The sequence below is a fragment of the Pezoporus wallicus genome, unplaced genomic scaffold (genome assembly GCF_028554395.1).
Source record: "Pezoporus wallicus isolate ANWC-B61680 ecotype Strahan unplaced genomic scaffold, APGP_CSIRO_Pwel_v1 contig_7820, whole genome shotgun sequence".
Lineage (NCBI taxonomy): Eukaryota > Metazoa > Chordata > Aves > Psittaciformes > Psittacidae > Pezoporus > Pezoporus wallicus.
The window spans coordinates 948,598-968,100 of NW_026641900.1; the positions used below are offsets into that span (position 1 = coordinate 948,598).

Genomic DNA, 19,503 nt, shown 5'->3' on the forward strand with positions numbered 1-19,503 from the left:
GGGAGGTTTAGATGGAGATGAGGAACAATTCCTTCCCCAAAGGGTGCTCAGGCATTGGAACAGGCTGCCCAGGGCAGTGCTGGAGTCACCATCCCTGGAAGTGTTCACACATCGTGTAGACAAGGGCCTCAGTGCCATAGGTTAGTGGTGGCCTTGGCAGTGCTGGGGAAGGGCTGGACTGGATGAGCTTAAAGGTCTTTTCCAACCTGGTTGATTCTGTATTTCTGTGGTTAAGTGTGCTGACAAACATCATGTTCTTTCCATCTGGGCAAGAGACACACTCCAGCACAGTACACTCTGCCACCTGTCATTTATGAAACGTGTTAATTTGTTTCTGCCCTGGCTCCTCTCAGGCAATCAGAATTGGAGCGGCGACTTTGCCATGTCTCATCTGTTAATGACGGAAAACCAGTTTTGGGACAGAGGGACAGCGGAAAGCACTATGAATGTGCTATGCACAAAGGTATGCGACTGGAGAAAAACTAAGAGGAATGGGTGCTTGGAAACAGTTCATGTTTCCAGGTTGGAAAATTCCTGTGCTTTACCGTTTTGTTCTGTCTCTGTCTCTTGGTGGATGCATCCAAATGGAATCACAGCATCAAGGAGGTTGGAAAAGCCCTTTAAGCTATCCAGTCCAACCGTTCCCTAGCACTGCCAAGGCCACTACTAACCCATGTCACTGACGGCCTCATCTATACGGTGTGTGAACACTTCCAGGGCGGTGACTGCAGCACTGCCCTGGGCGATAATTAACAAATTAACAAATGAAAGGCTCCCCGGCTTTTAAAGAGCCGCTTCCCCTCAGGATCTCCCCTTCAGGCTCCTCCAGGGGCGCTACTGCGGACCCCCCCTGCCGCAGAAAATATATGGACTCGGTCAGAGATCAATATGATCAGACAAAAAGCCGTTTATTACAAAGCCTTAACCCCTTAAATACTATTTCTTACATGCACGTACAGTGATTTGGCATATTATGATTGGATACATGTCTTGAAGACCCTTTGCAACTAGCATATAATTGGTTAAGCACAGGTGTGGGAACTTGACCTCGAAAGCTTGCCAGCAGTCTACAGTTCTCATAACTCAGTGAATTCCAGCTTCTTCTTATCTTGCTTGCTTAAGCTCCCTTGGGCCTCTCACGGCCTTGCTGTATCCTTCAGGATTTTCAGAGTTTATGTACCAATTATGCATTCTCCCGTGAGAACGCTGTCTCCACACACACACACCCACACACACACCCCATAGGGCTGCAGGTCCGCTCTCGGAGCAGTCTAAACCTGTTCTCTGAGGTGGAAGGAGGTGTCTGCCTGGTGCTTCACGGCCCGTTCGGGGCAGGGGGAGCGGGACACGGCCCGAGACGGCAGCCACCGGCTCCGGCCCCGCCGGTAGCACCCACTCCATGCGGTGGGAAGCGGCGGTGCGGTGTGGGCAATCCCGGAAGCGGAGGCGGACCCGGCTGCGCGGGCACCCGCCGTACCCCCGCCCTCTTCGCCGCGCGCCGTGAGCATGCGCAGCGCGGGCGGGTGGCGCGTCGTAACGGCTGCCGCCGCCCGGGTGGCCCCGGGTCGTTCTTCGCCCCTTTCCCCGGCCCGGGCTCGCCGCGCGGCGCTGAGGCGCGAGTGGCGCTCGGAGGTTTGTCCGCGGTGGGGGGTGGTTGGCGGTGACTCTCCCGCGGCCGAGGCGCTGTTTCCCGTCTCCCGCGCGGGGCTAGGCCGCCCCTCGCCGTGAGCGGTGCTGGGCCGCGGCGGACGGGGCGGCCCGGGGGGGGGGGGGCTCTGCGGCAGCGCTGGGACTCCTCAACCCTCGGCCTGGGTGCGGTTCCTCTTCCCCGCTCCGCGACCTGCGGGTCTGTGTCCCGCCGGGCGCTGCTTGAGACCGGCGGCGGAGGCGCCCCGAGAAGGAAGTGAGGAGCTGCGGGGTCGCTTCTTGGCCAGGACCGGTTCCCGGAGGGCTGCGGGAGGAGAAGAGGGCAGCTCGGCGCAGTGGGCTGCCGGCCGTGTGACCGGGCCTGAGCCGCTGGGACTACGCCGGCTCTTCACGGAGCAGGAAAGTGTCCCTTTCATTAGTGCTGGTGGGGAGCTTCCGAGGGAAGCAGGAAAGGAGTTGCAGCGGCGGAGGGACTCGTGCACGCCTGGGTGTCGGGAGGAGGGAAAACGTGTGTTATCGTCTCTACTCCCGTGTCGCTGCACCCCGCAATCGGGAGGGGCTGTGAACTCAGGCCTGTAACGGGGCGGGCAGCGGGGTTTCAGTGTTCAGGGCCTCTTCGCCTCAGCAGGCTGGGGTGTTTGTAGCCTGGGTGCTTTATGTTGGTGCTTGAAGACACAGTGAAGCCCTGTGGGAGAACAGCACTGTAGAAGTGTTGCTGGTTGTTGTCGTTGCTGCCCGTCTTTACTTACTGATACATCTAATTGTGTTTGTACCTACAGCAATTGACGGTGGGCTTCAGATGTGCATTTGAAGAGCCAGAAAAGTCTTAGAGAGCTTTTATGGACTAAGTATATGCGTAGTTTAACTTTGAAGTTGGTTATCTATATGCCTAAGATTTTTTTACTATTTACTGTTATTTCTGTTATGAACAGGATAGATACCTCCTGCTTTTGAAATTAATTATGAACAGAAATGGCTTTGTATTGTAGGTAACATCTGTGGTTTTAGAGCTTCTGTTGCAAAGCCACAGCTTTGCTTTCTGTATGGACCTGAAAGTCTGTGTGCTGTTTTGAGCTCACTTTGGGCTTTACCTAAGAGAGCTTTATTAAGATGATTCAGGAGATTGTTAAAATACAAGATGAAGTTAGTTCAGTTTCTCATAAATGTTCCAGGAGAAACAGGTAATTTTTTATCCTTAATGCACTCAGCTGTATAAATCATGTACTGCTATGAACTGGGCATAGGTGTCACACCTCTTTCGCAATTATTTTTGTATGTGGAGTAAAAGGGTTCCATTATACTTGGTGCTGTCTAACTAGCATATTGCCAGTAGAGACCAAAGAAAAAGAAAGGATGTTGCTGCTTATTTAGAAGTATTTTTACTACATTTTGGGCAGGTGGTTGTTTGGGTCTTTTTTTGAGGCAGGCTTTTTTTAGCTTGGTCAGGTGATCTTGAAGCAGAATTGGTGCAAATGCTAAGATTTCCTTAATTTAGTGGCTACTTCACTTTGATAATAAATTGTATATGTATTAATAAGATCTCCATGATAAGACTCTACCTTTTAGTAACTAACATGCTTAATTAAGCTCCTATGAGGTGCTGAGGCACTGGCACAGGGTGCTCAGAGAAGCTGTGGCTACCCCATCCCTGGCAGCGTTCAAGGCCAGGTTGGACGGGGCTTGGAGCAACCTGCTGTGGTGGAAGGTGTCCCTGCCCATGGCAGGAGATTGGAACTGAATGAGCTTTAAGGTCCCTTTGAACCCAGACCAATCTGGGATTAATTGTTAATCTAATTTCTTAATGTAGAAATACTTGAATTTATAGTTGAACATCAACATATAGTGAACTTTTCAGGAAGTGACATGTATTGTGAACTGGAATTGAAACTGTTAAACAGATTTGCTTCATTAACGTACTACGGAGAGAAAACCCACTTTTCTGGCTACAGATGGGACTTGGCTGGATCTTACTGGAGACATCCATGGCCCACTTTTTTTTTCTTTCTTTTTTCCAGAGCTTAATTTTCCAAAACAGGTGAAGTCTTTCCACAAAACAGAAATGCCCTTGGGGATGGAAACTACCTGTGCTCAGGGTAGAAGGCCACTTGCCAAATGAAGCTGTTGGTTTATCTTGTGCTAATTTTGTTTCTGAGCAGGTATTTCCTTTAGTGTATAACTTCCTTTAGGAGCTGAAAAACAGGAAAGAAACTGGTAATGAGGAGTACATTGTGACCAAACATGTTGTTAGCATAGTCTGACACTCCTTGTCTCTAGCTTCTGCGTAGTTTCAGAAGGCTCACCTACCTCTGAGCTGTAACTAGCCTTCCTCCCAGGCATAATATGTATGGAAAATAGTAGTAATTTCCAAGTGAACAGTACTTTTCAAGATTATAACATTGTAGGAATAAATCATTCCTTGTATTCCTCTGAAATTTCATGTTGTTGCCTTACTAGAATCTCTTTGATGTCCTCAAGTTTCTGGACTTGCAGTGCTATCAAAGACACCTTTGATGGCTTTAGAAGAGAGGAAAACTTCCAAGTTTGGGATTGCTTCAGTAATTATCTGTTTCTTTTTTTGCTGCCAAGGATGCCAATTTGATATATTACTCAAGAATCTAGAACTTCCAGCTCCTTTTTCTTCTTTCTTTCCTGTCCGAGATCTGTTGGCTAGGTGTATTGATTTACAGAATTGATTTTAATCACTTAGTACTCGTATTCCCTGTGCTATTAGTTGGTGTAGTAATTTTGTATCATGTTGATGTGTAACTCGGCATATGCGGAGGTCGATACTTTCATTGCTAGCTGGGAGGATTCCTCTCTACACACATGAGCTTGTGTAGTTTGGCTTACAGTTGCCTCTTAATTCTGACATTTTATTATGTTAAAAATAGTGAGTGACTCACTTTAGACGTGTTTTTACTTGTGATTTACTTGTGAAGCTGCCCCTGGATGGAAATAGGAATTTGACTAAAAATGCACAAAAGTAGTATTTAAAGCTTTTCTTAATTAGTTAAAAGTAGATTTAATGAGTTGAATGTCTGAGGAAGTAAGTTTTGGTGGTGTTTGTTTTTTTTCTTCCAAACATAGAGGTTTATTGAAGTGTGAATCAGAATTAATGAAGTTAGAATTCGAGAGAGATTTAGATGGCCAGAGATGCAGATAGGAACCTATGACACTTTCATACATCCCAGAATTCTGTTGGAAGCTAGACATCTAATCTAGCAGAATTCTTAATGAGATTTTCAGAAGAATTTATTTTTTTTCCACCCTCGAAATACTGCATATCTAGTTATGTTTTGTCCTTCATTTAATTCTGGAAAAAAAATAAAGCAAATTCTGTTTTGAATGAGTTCAGTTGAAGAATATTATATATTACACCTTTCCTTACTAATTAAATTGGAAATAGTCCACATAGTTACTCCATAGTTACACACTGACATATAGTGTTAACGCTTCCATGTACATAGTGCAGTTTGTATCTCTGTTTATCAGTCTTTGCCTGACCTCAGAAGATTAACAGATTCAAGGAAGGCAATTAATAGCCTATCCCAGAACTCATTAACATTTGATGACTAATTTTTGGAATGGTCTCATTCAGATTTGAAGTACATGAACAAGCGTTAAAAGCCACCTCATTACTTAAGCTGAAAGAAGCAATTACTTAAAAACAAGCCCTGTTATCAGGCTGTTGCTTAATGTTCTGCTTGATAGGGAGCTACTTTGGATCCCCTGGGATTAGTTTGAAGTCCAGTTCAGTGGTGGCCATCCAGCAGGTACCTGCCAGTCCTGCTTTACATAGCTGACTACCAGAAAGTTACCCAGGACAACATGGTTGTTTCGGTGACATTGTTGGAGGGGAAAGTCTTATTCATAGAACTTGTATTCAAGGATTATTTTTATTCTATTAGAATTTCAGTTCAGGATATTAAGCTAACTTCAGCCATAGGTCTTCTCATGCATAAATCCAACATGTCCACTCTTGTGTAGTATCTAGAACTAGAAGATGTTGTAGTCCATCTGTAGACATCTTTTAACATTGATAGTTTTTCAGTCGGGTGAGATGAAGAGCTGCATGCCAGACAACAACAGTGCAGTGAGAGATGTTGTGTTGGGACTGGGGAAGACTGACCTTCTTGTAGTTCTCCATTGGCAAGTTTATGGCCTTGGACAAGCTGATTCTTCTTCCACTGCCTCCAAAGTGAGTAGAGCCATCTCCTTTAAAATTGTGTGGAACTCTTCAGAGAGGCGTGAGAGAGGTAGGTAAGTGGTCTTGGATGTCTTTCCAAGCACAAAATGGTGCTCCTACACCACTTACCCAAATATTTTGAACAGATTTACTTCTCCTGGGCAAATGTCAATATAAATGATGGCTAATTTTAAACCAGAAGTGCACAGATCCTTGATGTATTTATTTTTCTCTTCAGGAGTATTGAGGATGGTTCTGTTACAAGGGAATAGGATGCAACTCCTGACTTTATGACAAACACAAAATTTTGTTCATTAACAAATGCTTGCCACTGGCAGCAAAACACAGTATGGATATGGAAAACAGGAGTCATGTATGTTGTGTGTCCCTACTATGTGCATCTACCTCTCCGGGCACATCACAGAAACAAGATGGTTTGGGATCAGCTGTAAACCAAGGACTCCAGCTTCATGAATTCATAGTTCCACAGTGGTTCACATCACATAAATGTTCTCCAACAAGACTCCTGTCATCTCCTCAATCTTTTCTGCTCCTGAGGGTCATGCTGAAATGTTCCAGCTATTAATAGTAATTAATGTCACAGTTTCAGCTTGTCTCCTGTTGAACAGGTCTGCTTTTTCAGTTACCAACCCTCAGCCACATGCTGCCGAAAGTCATTAATCTCGCTAGCAGGTGTCTGTCAGTTTCTCCATGGCATCCTTGACTGGTTCCATTACCTGATGACTAAAACAGTGTACATTAGTTTTACTCCTTCTTCCTATTCCTGAAGATTTATATCCTTTAAAATTACATCAGAATAGGAAGTCAGGATATCAATGACTCCCTTTGCTAAAGCTTAGTAGTACTGATGCTCTGCCTCAATAGAGCTTAATCCACTAGCTTGTACTGTTCTTATAGCTTTACTCCTAAGCCAGGAAAAACAATGCTGTAGAGAGACCCGGGATACCAGTAGAGCCATGAGCTATTTATTCCTGTGGGCCTAATGCACTTAGGAGGTCTGTGTGTCTTTATAGCCATTTAAAGTTCAGTGCAGAATCAGTCAGTGGATTAGGTTGCATGTTATGCTGTTACCAGATAAACCAGGATAGTGTCATGGATGCAGAGACAGCATGCATGCTTATTTGGTGAAAAGGTGTGACTTGACGCAGGTCACTGCTTTAGATGAGCAGTAATTTGTAGGTCCTTGATATACATGTGGGTCAGTGACTCCAGCAGTTAACTGCTCCTGAAACTTGGAGGTCTGAAGGCAAGACTTGTGCAAATATCTGTTGTTATAGCAAGTAAGTCTCTCCTCCCCTGAATATTAATACCTTTTCTGGTTTTTCTTATGAAGGCAGACTGAGGCAGCTTGGCTGGTTCAGCCTCGAAAAGAGAAGGCTCCTTCAGGGGAGACCTTAGAACAGCTCCCAGTGTCTAAAGGGGCTACAGGAAATCTGGAGAGGGGCTTTGGACAAGGGGAATGGCTTTAACCTGCCAGAGGGGAGACTGAGATGAGCTCTTAGGCAGAAGTTCTTTCCTTTGAGGGTGGTGAGTCCCTGGCACAGGGTGCCCAGAGAAGCTGTGGCTGCCCCATCCCTGGCAGTGTTCAAGGCCAGGTTGGACAGGGCTTGGAGCAACCTGCTCTAGTGGAAGGTGTCCCTGCCCATGGAAGGGGGGCTGGAACTGGATGAGCTTTAAGGCTTTTTAAGATACCTCCAACCCAAAACAATCTGGGATGCTTAATTAACTTGCTTCACTTGACCAGTGAGCATTGGGTTTGACTATTTTGACTGGTTTCCAGTTAAACAGCCAGTGAAAATTAAGAGTTTGAGGTTCCTGCTTGTGTGTATTTCTTCACTGGGAAAGATCAGTGACACTAAATTAGTAGCTACTGAAGTGACATTAATTAAGCAGATGTGTTTCAAGGGAGTGAATGTTAAAAGACAGTTGCCTTTGAATTGTATTCGAGGTAGGGCTCTGTTGAATGAGTAGATCTGCAATATGGCAGCAGGGATTCCTACAGCCTTTGCCTTATGCCAAATGGTGTATTTTTGCCTGGAATTTCAAGTATGATTTTTCAAGTAGGGTATTTCTGCATTCACCATTCATCATGAACTGTGATGATAGTGATGTCTTATACATTAGACAAATGTGACCCTGGTTATTGCTCGATTTTTGGAATGTGAAACAATGCAAAATTAAAGCTGGAATTATTTGATTTAGAAATACGCTGTAGACAACTGTTTTTAACAGGTAACTATGAAAGGGTTTTGAGTAAGTGCTAATGTGTAAATTAACTTTATTTTCCTTCTTTCAGTGACTCAAGTGCAGCCGTTGTTCAAGAGATGGTCCCACGGAACCTACCTCAGATTTCGCTTTTGCTCATTCATTTGCTGCATCACAGATCTCCCCAGGAGCCCTGCAGACACTCTTGAAAGTTTTTGACCAGGTTGTGACAGCAAGTCAAAGCATGATGACCTAAGAGTCGGTCAGTCTGAAGCATTGATTCAGCAGTCTGAGATAACACTGCCTTTTTTCTCAGTATCACTTCTGAAGGCTACAGACTTCCTGCTCTTACTTCAGAAACATTCAACTGACCTTTCTCTGGTGAAAAGATCTTGACTTTTCTCTCTGGTCCTGAAAATATTAATGGAATACAGTCATGTCTACCCAGGACGAGAAGCAGATAAATACAGAGTACGCTGTATCCTTGCTGGAGCAGTTAAAATTCTTCTATGAACAGCAGTTGCTCACTGACATAGTATTGATTGTTGAGGGCACTGAATTTCCCTGCCATAAGATGGTTCTTGCCACTTGCAGCTCATATTTCAGGTAAGCATTCAAAGTGGGATCTGTTAATTCTAGGCAATCTGTGATAGCTGCTTTTGAGTGTAAAATTGCTTGATTGACTTACAATTAACGTGTTAGCGTTTTAAACATCAGTGTAGTAATTGAAATCATAAATACCATTGGGTGCCAACACCAAAAGAGCATCTTGTGACTTAGTCTGGATAGGTGCTGTAGTTTTTACAGTAAGTGGAAGAAACAGTTATACTTGTGATGGTTCCTTTTTTTAGGGAGTTAATCAAGAAGTTTTTATTAACAAGATACATTAAGTGCTTCTACTTTTTGCAGATATCTTCGTAGTAAGTCCTAGAAGATGAGGCACTGTGAATGTTCTGTAGTGATCAATCATTTTTTGTGGGAACACAGTATAATTAATGTGCTTGCCTGGAAGGAATTTTGAAGCCTGAAACTAGTCTTGGTGACATCCAGCCATGTTTTACCTTCCTGATGCAGTTCTGACATTGCTTTCCTGTTTCATCAAGGAAAGGTTCTCATGAGATGGGCTCACCATGCGGAACACTTCTAAACTGTTTTCTGTACATTGTCTGCTTTCTTGTATAGAAATATTTGAGGATTCATTTGTTACTTTCATAAAAGTGTTTGTTGCTGCTGGGTTTTGTGTTGTACCAACCAGCCTCAGCTGAGATTAAAAGGTGTATTTTTTTAGCAGCAAGCATTGTGTGATAACTAGATAATAACGATTATTGCTGTTGGCCTTGTGCAGATGACATAGTTCCAACAGTCTATAAAATAATAGCCCCTGGAAATGGAGCCAGATTCAATGTTGGTGGCTAATCGTAAGGTTGGAAAGCTGTCACGAGTCCACAGTGTGCTGCATTAGACTGTGTAGTCAGATCTCTTATTCATATGTGTGTGTTTATTATTTATGGAATGAGGTTTTGGCACTCGTTAAAAGAAGTATCAAGCTTGTGGTTTTGTCATGTTCTGTTTTTCTTCTCTACTTTGGCTTACAAAAAAGATGCTCAGCTTCCTAAATTTAGCCTTATTATGAAAAATTGATAGCCCTGAAGGAAGCTCTGGGGAGAGGGGGAAGAGCAGAAAAGCATCTCTTGGTTGATGCAGCCATTGTGTCTGACTGCAGCCAGTTTACCTTCCATCTCTGCTGGAACGCTGCTGTCTCTAACAGCTACCTGTTACTTTCTACAAAGAGGAATCTGCTGGCACTTGTACTGTCTCGTTTACCTGCATGGCAAGTTGATGCTGACTTGGCCACTCAGTGGTGCCTCCTAAGATACAAGCTACCCTTAGTTAAGGAACTTAGAAGATGGAGAGGTGGGGATGAGGCAGGAGGGAACAGTAGTATGGCACTGTCTCTGTATAAGATGCTTTTTGGAATAGCTTTGTTTAAGGAGTGTGCCCCTGGGTTCCCTCACCTCTGCAGCTAGTCCCTGCTAGTTTCTTTCATGCCTGTGTTCTTAAAAAGGCCCAAATACATAAAGAGCCTTGAGCTGAGTTTTTAATACAACTGCAAAGACCAAACCTGAATTAATATCAAGCTCTTAAAATTGATGTCCCCTATTTTAAGAAATTAGCAAGTACTTGGTTTACACTGTTAGGCTCTAGTTAGTTCTTAACTGTGTTGCAATTAAAAAAGCAGAATGGGCAATAGGTGTATAAAGCATTTTGGTGTATAAGAAATACTTCACAGAATACTAGTACTTGCTCTGGCTTTTCCCTACTCCTAGAGGAGCACACTTTTATATGACTTAGCTCATATAAATATATGAATCTGCTGCTTCTGTTTCAGAATCTAAAATCTAGCTGTATGTGCTTCAACAGTGTTTTCTTGGAGGATATTTCTTCCTTCTCATCATCATCTAACAGAAAAAGTTTTAAATTCCAATGTTAAGATTCCCAAATCATTAGAGTTGTCTGATTAATGCAAAAGAGTTGGCAGCCTTCCAGTATCTGAAGGGGGCCTATAAGGATGGTGGGGAGGGACTCTTCATTAGGAACTGTAGTGACAGGACAGGGGGTAATGGGTTGAAACTTAAACAGGAGAAGTTTAGATCAGATACAATGAAGAAGTTCTTTACTGTGAGGGTGGTGAGGCACTGGAATAGGTTGCCCAGGGAAGCTGTGAATGCTCCATCCCTGACAGTGTTCAAGGCCAGGTAGGACAGAGCCTTGGGTGACATGGTTTAGTGTGAGGTGTCCCTGCCCATGACTGGGGTGTTGGAACTAGATGATCTTAATGTCCTTTCCAACCCTAACCAGTCTATGATTCTGTAAGTGTAAAATGTTTCTCCAGAAGGCACTGATGGTACTTTCTGAAAGTTCTCTGCAAATGCTTTATCTTAAACACTAGATGGTAAATACTAAACAGACTGTTCCCCTTTTGGAGTGTAATCACTGGAGCCTTAGAGGTGACTGTTCAAGGTGGCTGTACCTACTCACTGTTGATCCTTGTCTGAATGTGTGTGTTTCTCCTCAGAGCCATGTTCATGAGCGGGCTGAGCGAAAGCAAACAGACACACGTGCACCTGAGGAACGTGGATGCAGCCACTTTGCAAATCATAATCACTTACGCATACACGGGTAACTTGGCAATAAGCGACAGCACCGTAGAGCAGCTGTACGAAACTGCTTGCTTCTTACAGGTAGGGATGTCTTAGTTGGAGTATGAAGTAACTGCTTCTTATCTCTGAACCATGTTCTTTCCTGTTAAATAGTCTTTTCTGTGTAGTCACTTCAAAATGTTCAGTTTGCCCAGTATAGGCAGTGCTTGCTTGCCACATAGGTGTCCTGTACCCATCCCTCCTTGCTTCACAGTCCCTATGGAGGGTGGAAGTAAAACAGTGTGCTTCTGACAGAAGAGTAGTTTCTCCGAAACACGTGACCATGTGATTGATGTACTTGATCTGTATGAAGCAGTTGAGTAAATCACTGCTGAATTTCTGTGTATGTGAAGTATTCGAGGCCTAAACTCTGTTCAGCATTAAATGCAGGTACTTTATGTGTGTGAAGGAACAGGCCGTACGCAGGAATACTGAGTTCATTTCTTCTGTGCATTACAGGTGGATGATGTGCTGCAGCGGTGCAGAGAATACTTAATCAAAAAGATTAATGCAGAGAATTGTGTGCGTCTGTTGAGTTTTGCTGATCTCTTCAGCTGCGAGGAGTTAAAGCAGAGTGCTAAAAGAATGGTAGAGCACAAGTTCACTGCTGTGTACCACCAGGAGGCTTTCATGCAACTGTCGCATGATCTACTGATAGATATTTTAAGCAGTGACAATTTAAATGTGGAGAAGGAGGAGACAGTGCGGGAAGCTGCTATGTTATGGCTGGAGTACAACACGGAGTCGCGATCGCAGTACTTGTCCTCTGTTCTTAGCCAAATCCGGATTGATGCACTTTCAGAAGTGACACAGAGAGCCTGGTTTCAAGGCTTGCCACCTAATGATAAGTCAGTGGTGGTGCAAGGACTCTACAAATCGATGCCCAAGTTCTTCAAGCCCAGACTCGGTATGACAAAAGAGGAGATGATGATATTCATTGAAGCTGCTGCTGAAAACCCTGGTAGTCTTTATTCTTCTGTCTGTTACAGCCCACAGGCAGAAAAGGTTTACAAACTCTGCAACCCTCCTGCTGATTTGCATAAGGTTGGGACGCTTGTAACTCCTGATAATGACATCTACATAGCAGGTGGGCAGGTTCCTCTGAAAAACACAAAAACCAATCACAGTAAAAGCAGCAAACTCCAGGCTGCCTTCAGAACTGTCAATTGCTTTTACTGGTTTGATGCACAGCAAAACACTTGGTTTCCAAAGACACCAATGCTCTTTGTTCGCATAAAGCCATGCCTGGTCTGCTGTGAAGGATACATCTATGCAATCGGAGGAGATAGTGTCGGTGGAGAGCTCAACAGGAGAACTGTGGAGAGATACGACACCGAGAAAGACGAGTGGACCATGGTGAGCCCGTTGCCTTGTGCGTGGCAGTGGAGCACAGCAGTAGCAGTTCACAACTGCATTTATGTCATGGCATACAACCTGATGTACTGCTATTTCCCCAGGTCAGATGCTTGGGTCGAAATGGCTATGCGCCAAACAAGTAGGTGTTTTGCTTCAGCTGCTGCTTTTGGTGACAAAATATTCTATATTGGAGGACTGCATATTGCCAGCAATTCTGGTATAAGGCTCCCCAGCAGTACTGTAGATGGGTCTTCTGTAACTGTGGAAATCTATGATGTGAATAAAAACGAATGGAGGATGGCAGCCAATATCCCTGCCAAGCGGTACTCTGACCCCTGCATCAGAGCTGTTGTCATCTCCAATTCCTTATGTGTCTTTATACGAGAAACCCACATGAACGAGAGAGCCAAGTATGCCACCTACCAGTATGACCTGGAACTTGACCGCTGGTTTCTAAGGCAGCACATATCAGAACGTGTGCTTTGGGACCTGGGGAAGGACTTCCGGTGCACTGTAGGAAAGCTCTATCCATCCTGCCTTGAAGAGTCCCCATGGAAACCTCCAACCTATCTTTTCTCACCAGATGGAGTTGATGAATTTGAGCTGGATGGGGAGATGGTTACTCTGCCACCTGTATAGCTCCTGATCAGACTGAGCAACTGATACTGTACTCAGTTAGGTTGAAATAAATAGTTGTGAAAGAGCAGGTCTGGAAAATGAAGTGTCAGACTCTGCTTTCCCCAGGATGTATTTTTATGCCCTCCCCTAACCCTTGCTGCCATTCAGTATGAATCAATGAAATGAGCAGATAGGCTTCCATAATCTGAAATACTATTATCTGATAATTGAGAAACGTATATGTATATCATAAGCTTAAGCATCTGACTTGTCTAAAGAATTAATTTCTAGTTCTATGAAGTCTCAGTTCAGGAAAATTAGCTTCAGAAAAAAAAGTAGTTTCTGTTTCTAGGATGATGTCACAACTCTTCTGAAAGTATCTTCTAGTTACATTTGAACTACTTCTAGATATTCTGCTTAAGTGCTAGTTATCTGTCAGCGCAGCCCAACTCAAGGACTGTGCTGCACTTACTTAATACTAATATCCATGTTGGTATAGTAATGCCATTAAAAGAAAAAGAAACAAATCCCATGGATCTACCTGTGGTAGGAAGGGTAGATCTTCCATTGTATGGTAACATGCAGGGCACAATGACTGCAGGTTCAGTCAAGCTGTATTGTTAGGTGCATGTATCCTATTTTCACTAACTTATACCTGTCTATTTAGAATACAGGTCTTCCAAGCAGCTGGTAGATTACCAGGTGTGGACTTTAGTTGCTGGGCTTGGGAGTAGGACTTGCCAGCCCTCATAGTGCGGGTCTGCGTGGAGCTTTGATCACAAAATGCCTCCATGCTCTGTGTTACAGTACCATTGGCTCGTGTATATTACTTCCTGCTGCTGATGTATTTTTCCATTGTAAAACAAAGATTTAGTGTGGATTAACCAGGTCTTTATTTTCTGTTAATTTAATAACAAGCATTACTGTAGTGTGATTGTGTATAGATATCCCTTAGCTATCAGGTTTTTTACTCGGGGGAGGGAGGGGAGCAAACTTCAGGAATATCCTGTGCTCTGCGTGCAGGAGAGCAGATGACTAGTGCTGCTCTGGCATTAATCCCAGGAACCACTAGCAGTAGCGGGGCGCCGCCAATCTAACATGAACACAGGTGCTTCATGACAAACCTTACTAGCATGTTCAGCTGCATCATGTTCTGGCACTGTATTTTGAATGACATTAATTTATTAAAAAAGACTGAATCCAACTTGAGTTGAAGTGTGCTTTCTGCTTCAAGGACGTAGAGTTACTATGCATAGAGTAGTTTGTTGAAGGCAACTGGCAGTAGTTGAGCTGTGAGAAGTCTGGAGAGAAGCACAGGAGTTGACTGTACTTACTAATCACTGAAAGGGGAATCTAAGTTGAACTAAGGATTATATAGAACTAGAATCCCCTGCTATGATTTTGATCTGTCAGCACTTCTCCAGTCATGGGACAGGTCCTGCTCAACTGAAAGTGGTGAGTGGGCATTAAGGAGGTGATGAGGGATCTTTTCTGCAAGCTCAGAAGATGGGAGACTTGTTTTCAGTCGTTAATACCAAGAACAAGTTTACCCACTCCATCAACCAGACTGCCATTGGCTTTCTTTTGATTCTGTTCCTTATTCCACAAATAGAGTTACAGCACCTACATGGATTTACAAAGCTTTGTTTAAGGCTTTGAGTGGGAAAGGGACTTCAGGTAAGAAAGCTGCCTTATATAAAACTCTTAATGCTTTAGGATTTTGTGCTATTGCAGGAATTTATGGGAGCCAGAATAATGACTGGTCCAACAGAAGAGAAATGGGCAAGCTGCTGGTAGAGCTGTTCCTATTGCTGGCATGTAGCCTGGCACCTCCAGTTGCAAGCCCACTCAGGGGAGTGTACAATAAAGGAAAACCAGTGACACTGCTTTAGAATGGGATTTAGAAAATTGCATACCTTGGGCAAAACTGTGAGTGGTGTCTCTGGGAATGCTGGTCTGAAGGGGCTGCTCCCTTCTGCCCACTGTATCATGCTGCAGGAGGCTTCAGGACAAGCCCAGGTGCTTGGAGATGATTTATAGCTGGTGAAGGAGCACAGTGGGGTTGCTGTGTGAGAACCTTCAGCTTGAGTTTAAAAATCTTATGCATAGTTCCTTACCAAAGGAAGGGGGGGGGGGGGGGGAAAGGGTAAATTTGAATAGGAAAGAGGTGACTAAATTGCAGTGGCTGCTGCAGTTGCCTCACAGAATCTGGAAGAGCTGTCCTTAATTTTATGCCTTTGGGAATATCTTAAAACACAGCTGGTGTACAGGGCTTCCTGCTGGTCTGCATCTTTAATGTATTATTTTTATATTGTTCTAGCTATTATTTTCATTTTATATGGTCTGAGATGATGTAATACCTTATTGTGAATTAATTTACTATTATTTGTACAGTATTTAAACTAGTCAAGTGTTGAACAGTTCTGTAGTGACTCCATTCAAGACACACTAGCTCTTGCCTCAGTTGCTTATAAAACTAGTTGTTGCAGTCAGTATTCAACCCCAGCGGAAAACACAGCTGAGAAGTGCTATTCTCAAGTCTCAGTTCTTTCCTTACATAACTGGAGAAGGAAACTGTGCAGGCAAAATGCTGGCATGTGCCTGGAGATGGGCACTGGTCATAGAGTGAAAGACAACAGCTGAAAAATACAGCTCTCATTTAATGAATGGAGCAAATACTATCAAAGCCTTCACAGAGTTCTAAACTAGCATTTTACTACAAAGCTACACCCTAATACCAGCCTGGGCTTGGCTTTGGAGTACATTTACATACAAGTTCCAAAGAATATACTCTGTATGTTCTCACACTTGGCTGTAAGTGCAGAAAACTTCCTGCTTTTCTGGTGGAATTCCTTTAAGTTAGTCCCCCAGAGTTTCAGTTTCCCCCCACCTGAAGTGATAAAAGGAAGCAGTCTGGCCTCTGCTTATTTTTAATGCATCCCCTTGTTTTTTGCAGTTGTTTAAATACACACCTAATGGCAAGTTTAACTTTTGTTCTAAGGGGACCAGTCAGGTCTAGAGCAGTGAATTGTGTCAAGCTTTACAGAGAACAGGATCACAGGGGTGGGGAGGAATAATTTGATAAAACTCTGAAGTTTTGTTTTTTCATGTTTCTCATGTCACTTCTCAGTGCTTCTGTTCCACTGCACTAGCACCTGCCCCACTGAAGTACTATGGAACATGTGGACAAGCCATTGTGATGCCTGAAGCATCAGCAGCAGCCTGGTGTTTTCCTTCCTCTGTTTCCCATTTACAGCTACCTTAACATTGTTTTCTTTTTGGTCTGGATTCCTACATGAAAGGAGCTTTAATTTAGGCAGACTCACCCTTAAAACCAGTTTCTTTCCACTTCATGCTTAACATTAGCCAGACCCAGTTCTGTTTGGATTCACTCCAGAAGTATTTTAAGATTATCTCCCTCCTACAACCGGAGTACAATGCAGGAAGGCACAGTTCTTACAGAACCTGTAACCTGGAGGATGAGTACTAGCAGCCTGAGTAAAATGCAGGGATCACTCACAGCCAGCAACACCTGGGTCAGTACAGGGTTAAATTCCAATCTGGAAAGAAAGGATTAACGGAGAAGGTAAGACAGGCATGAAGGTGAAAGAGTAATAAAAGCATGTACTTTTCTCACCTCCTGCTCTAAAACATACAGCTCTTATGTGTCTTGGTCTAACTTGAGACTCCAGGTAGCTTCGTTTCAGTAAAGGGAGTGTTTAAGCATACACACACCACTCCTTACTAGGACTGGTCACCTCAAATGTTACATGACTTCATCTCTTGAAACATTGTACTGAATACAGACACGCACTCTACTGCAGAATACGACCAAAGAGCTGGTAAACAAGACAATAAAAAGGTAGTGATATAATGCAGGCTTTAAGAATCTATTCAGCTGATGTGACAAACGTCAAGCTAGATCCTGACACTGAGGTTTTATTTAGCCACTGCAAGAGCTATGGCTTGCTGACTTACCTCTGAGCACGTGTTCGTACTGAAGAATACCATTTAAGAGTGGACGTACTCTTCAGCCAGCTTTTCAGCACAGCATTACACACATCAAAATGCATAGACACACAATTCAGAGCAGCAAAGGTCAGTAACCACAGGTCATATTAGACAACACATTACGCTCAGCGTTATATTCTGACTTTCTGGTTTGCCTCAACTCATGAATTCTCCATGGTGCTTCTGTGCTTTTCATAAAGTCTCTGAATTCAGAGATAAGAGGGACCAACCAAGTTTACTCCTTCAGTATTTCCCGTTTGTTTCATCTAGCATGCAAGTGATGTTATTCCCCACCTCTGTATCTGCCCTCACTTCAGATAACTGGTCTTCCTTCAGTCTAAATATTCTTTCTAGGAAGCAGTGTGCCCTTCTTGGTGATCTAGCTGAAGACAAAAAGTTTGTGTAGGATTTCTCTGTTAGTATTGAAGCAAACAGCAATTATGCTTTCACCAACGTTAGTCCATTCAGGCAGGGAAGTAACAAAAAACCTTGTTTTTTATCAGTTGATTTTGGTATAGTATTACAAGAAGAGCAGTGTACGATCAGGCACTTCCAAACCTATACAGAAGGACTCAACAAGACAGCTTGATTTCCAAGTTCCACCACTGTATAGATGGTGCACACACACAGCTGTCAAATTAGGGGGAATAAAGTAACCTGAGTAAGGGTCACTACTTAACTTCTTTTTATGGATCCAAGCACTACTCCTACTGTGTGATAAACAAAGGGGCCGAGACCAGAAACATCACAGAACTAAAGCTCTGTACTGGTTTTCTTTAAGCCAGTCTCTTCTCTCCTACAGTATTAAAGACTCCAAACACCACAAAGCAATTTGTCAGACATCTTTAATCACAGTACAGTAATGGAGTGTTTCTGCCTTTAATCAGTACTCTCCATGTTGCCCTTTTGAAAGCAAACTAAATACCTGCAAGAAAGTCAAATGGCACCACATTGACAACATAATGGAGGTCTCTCTTTCAGTGTGTTTGCACAACAACTTGCACATGGTCTGAAACATTTTAACACGTTTTGGAGAACTGTAACTCTTTTCTAGACACATGCTCCATCCAATTCACATCCCAGTGTTACTGGAGGCAGTTTGATCCTACAGCAATTTACCAGGTCATTCTCAGCTAGGGACAGGGACAGCAAAAGTAGAAGTTACCATGTTTTAAAACGGCTCACGATGGCAGAGAACTGGATGTGCAGCACTTCATTTACTCAGCCCCCTGGTTTTCACTCGATGTCACAATCCCCATGAACTATGTATTAATGTGAAGCTAAATCTACATCCACATTGTAGTTGTACCTGAAGTTCTCACTGATGCGAGAGAGCTCTGTGACCTACTGAAGGCTTTAATCAATTCACAATGAGCAATACCCAACAGGGAATCAAAAATCACACTCGAGGATCCTCTTGTCCTACATTTGCAAGGAGCAACAGCATGATCAGTTTAAGTGGAAGACAAGCTAGACTGCCAGCCTAAAACAAGCGGCTATCAGTATCACACTAGATGCCTGCAAGTGTAGTCTGGTGGGATTCAGTTCTTAAAATAATACAGCTTTTTGAGCAGACAGAGCTTTAAACAGGCTGGATGTATTTATTTTTCAAGCAGGACAAGAAAAAATCCAATACATTACTTGAATGTTTCATTATCAAACAACAGTTTTTATGTTTAAAAACTGCATTCATGCCTTCACTTTCATCATTAAATACTGCCACATTAGTTGCTCTGCTTAGTAATTGGTATGGAAATCAGAAGCTTGTTTAGGCAAAAGACTCAATTTCATTACAAAGGTGCTTAAAACACGTACAAGGTCAAACAAGTGCAATGTACTAGAACACTGATCTAAAACTGATCATCACATTGTGATATTTGAGGGAACCGGTGTCAGATGTGCACAGGGGTTAAGGTTGTATCATAAAAATGATTGATGAGAAGTGCTGAACCTTTTAGTGAAATGAAATATTAGGTCAACAATACTTAGTGTTGTGGGTTTTGGGGATCTGAGAGGTGTGCTACTGGAGTACCTGGAAGTGAGTTCACGCTGCACATCATCAGCCAGAAATACCTTTGCAACATACGTCATGGCAGAGCTGTAACAACAGCTTCACAGTTGACTTATTAGAGGCACTATCAGCAATTGATGTAGGGCTCAGTGTTCCTTGCAGGGCAGAAATGGATGGCAGGGTCTTTAAAAGGGAAATTAACTGCCTAAATCTTTCTAAAAACTAATGCTTGCATTGGACATTTGAAA

At 43.4% G+C, this 19,503-nt stretch overlaps 1 protein-coding gene across 1 annotated transcript; it reads left to right on the forward strand.

The window, feature by feature from the left end:
- Nucleotides 1–1,584: 1,584 nt before the first annotated feature.
- Nucleotides 1,585–14,437, forward strand: KBTBD2 (kelch repeat and BTB domain containing 2). The gene is made up of 4 exons (XM_057425771.1): nt 1,585–1,632; nt 8,151–8,665; nt 11,136–11,301; nt 11,719–14,437. The coding sequence occupies exons 2-4, from the start codon at nt 8,496–8,498 to the stop codon at nt 13,252–13,254; spliced, it is 1,872 nt and encodes a 623-aa protein (XP_057281754.1). The 5' UTR covers nt 1,585–1,632; nt 8,151–8,495; the 3' UTR covers nt 13,255–14,437.
- The last annotated feature ends 5,066 nt before the right edge of the window (nt 14,438–19,503 follow it).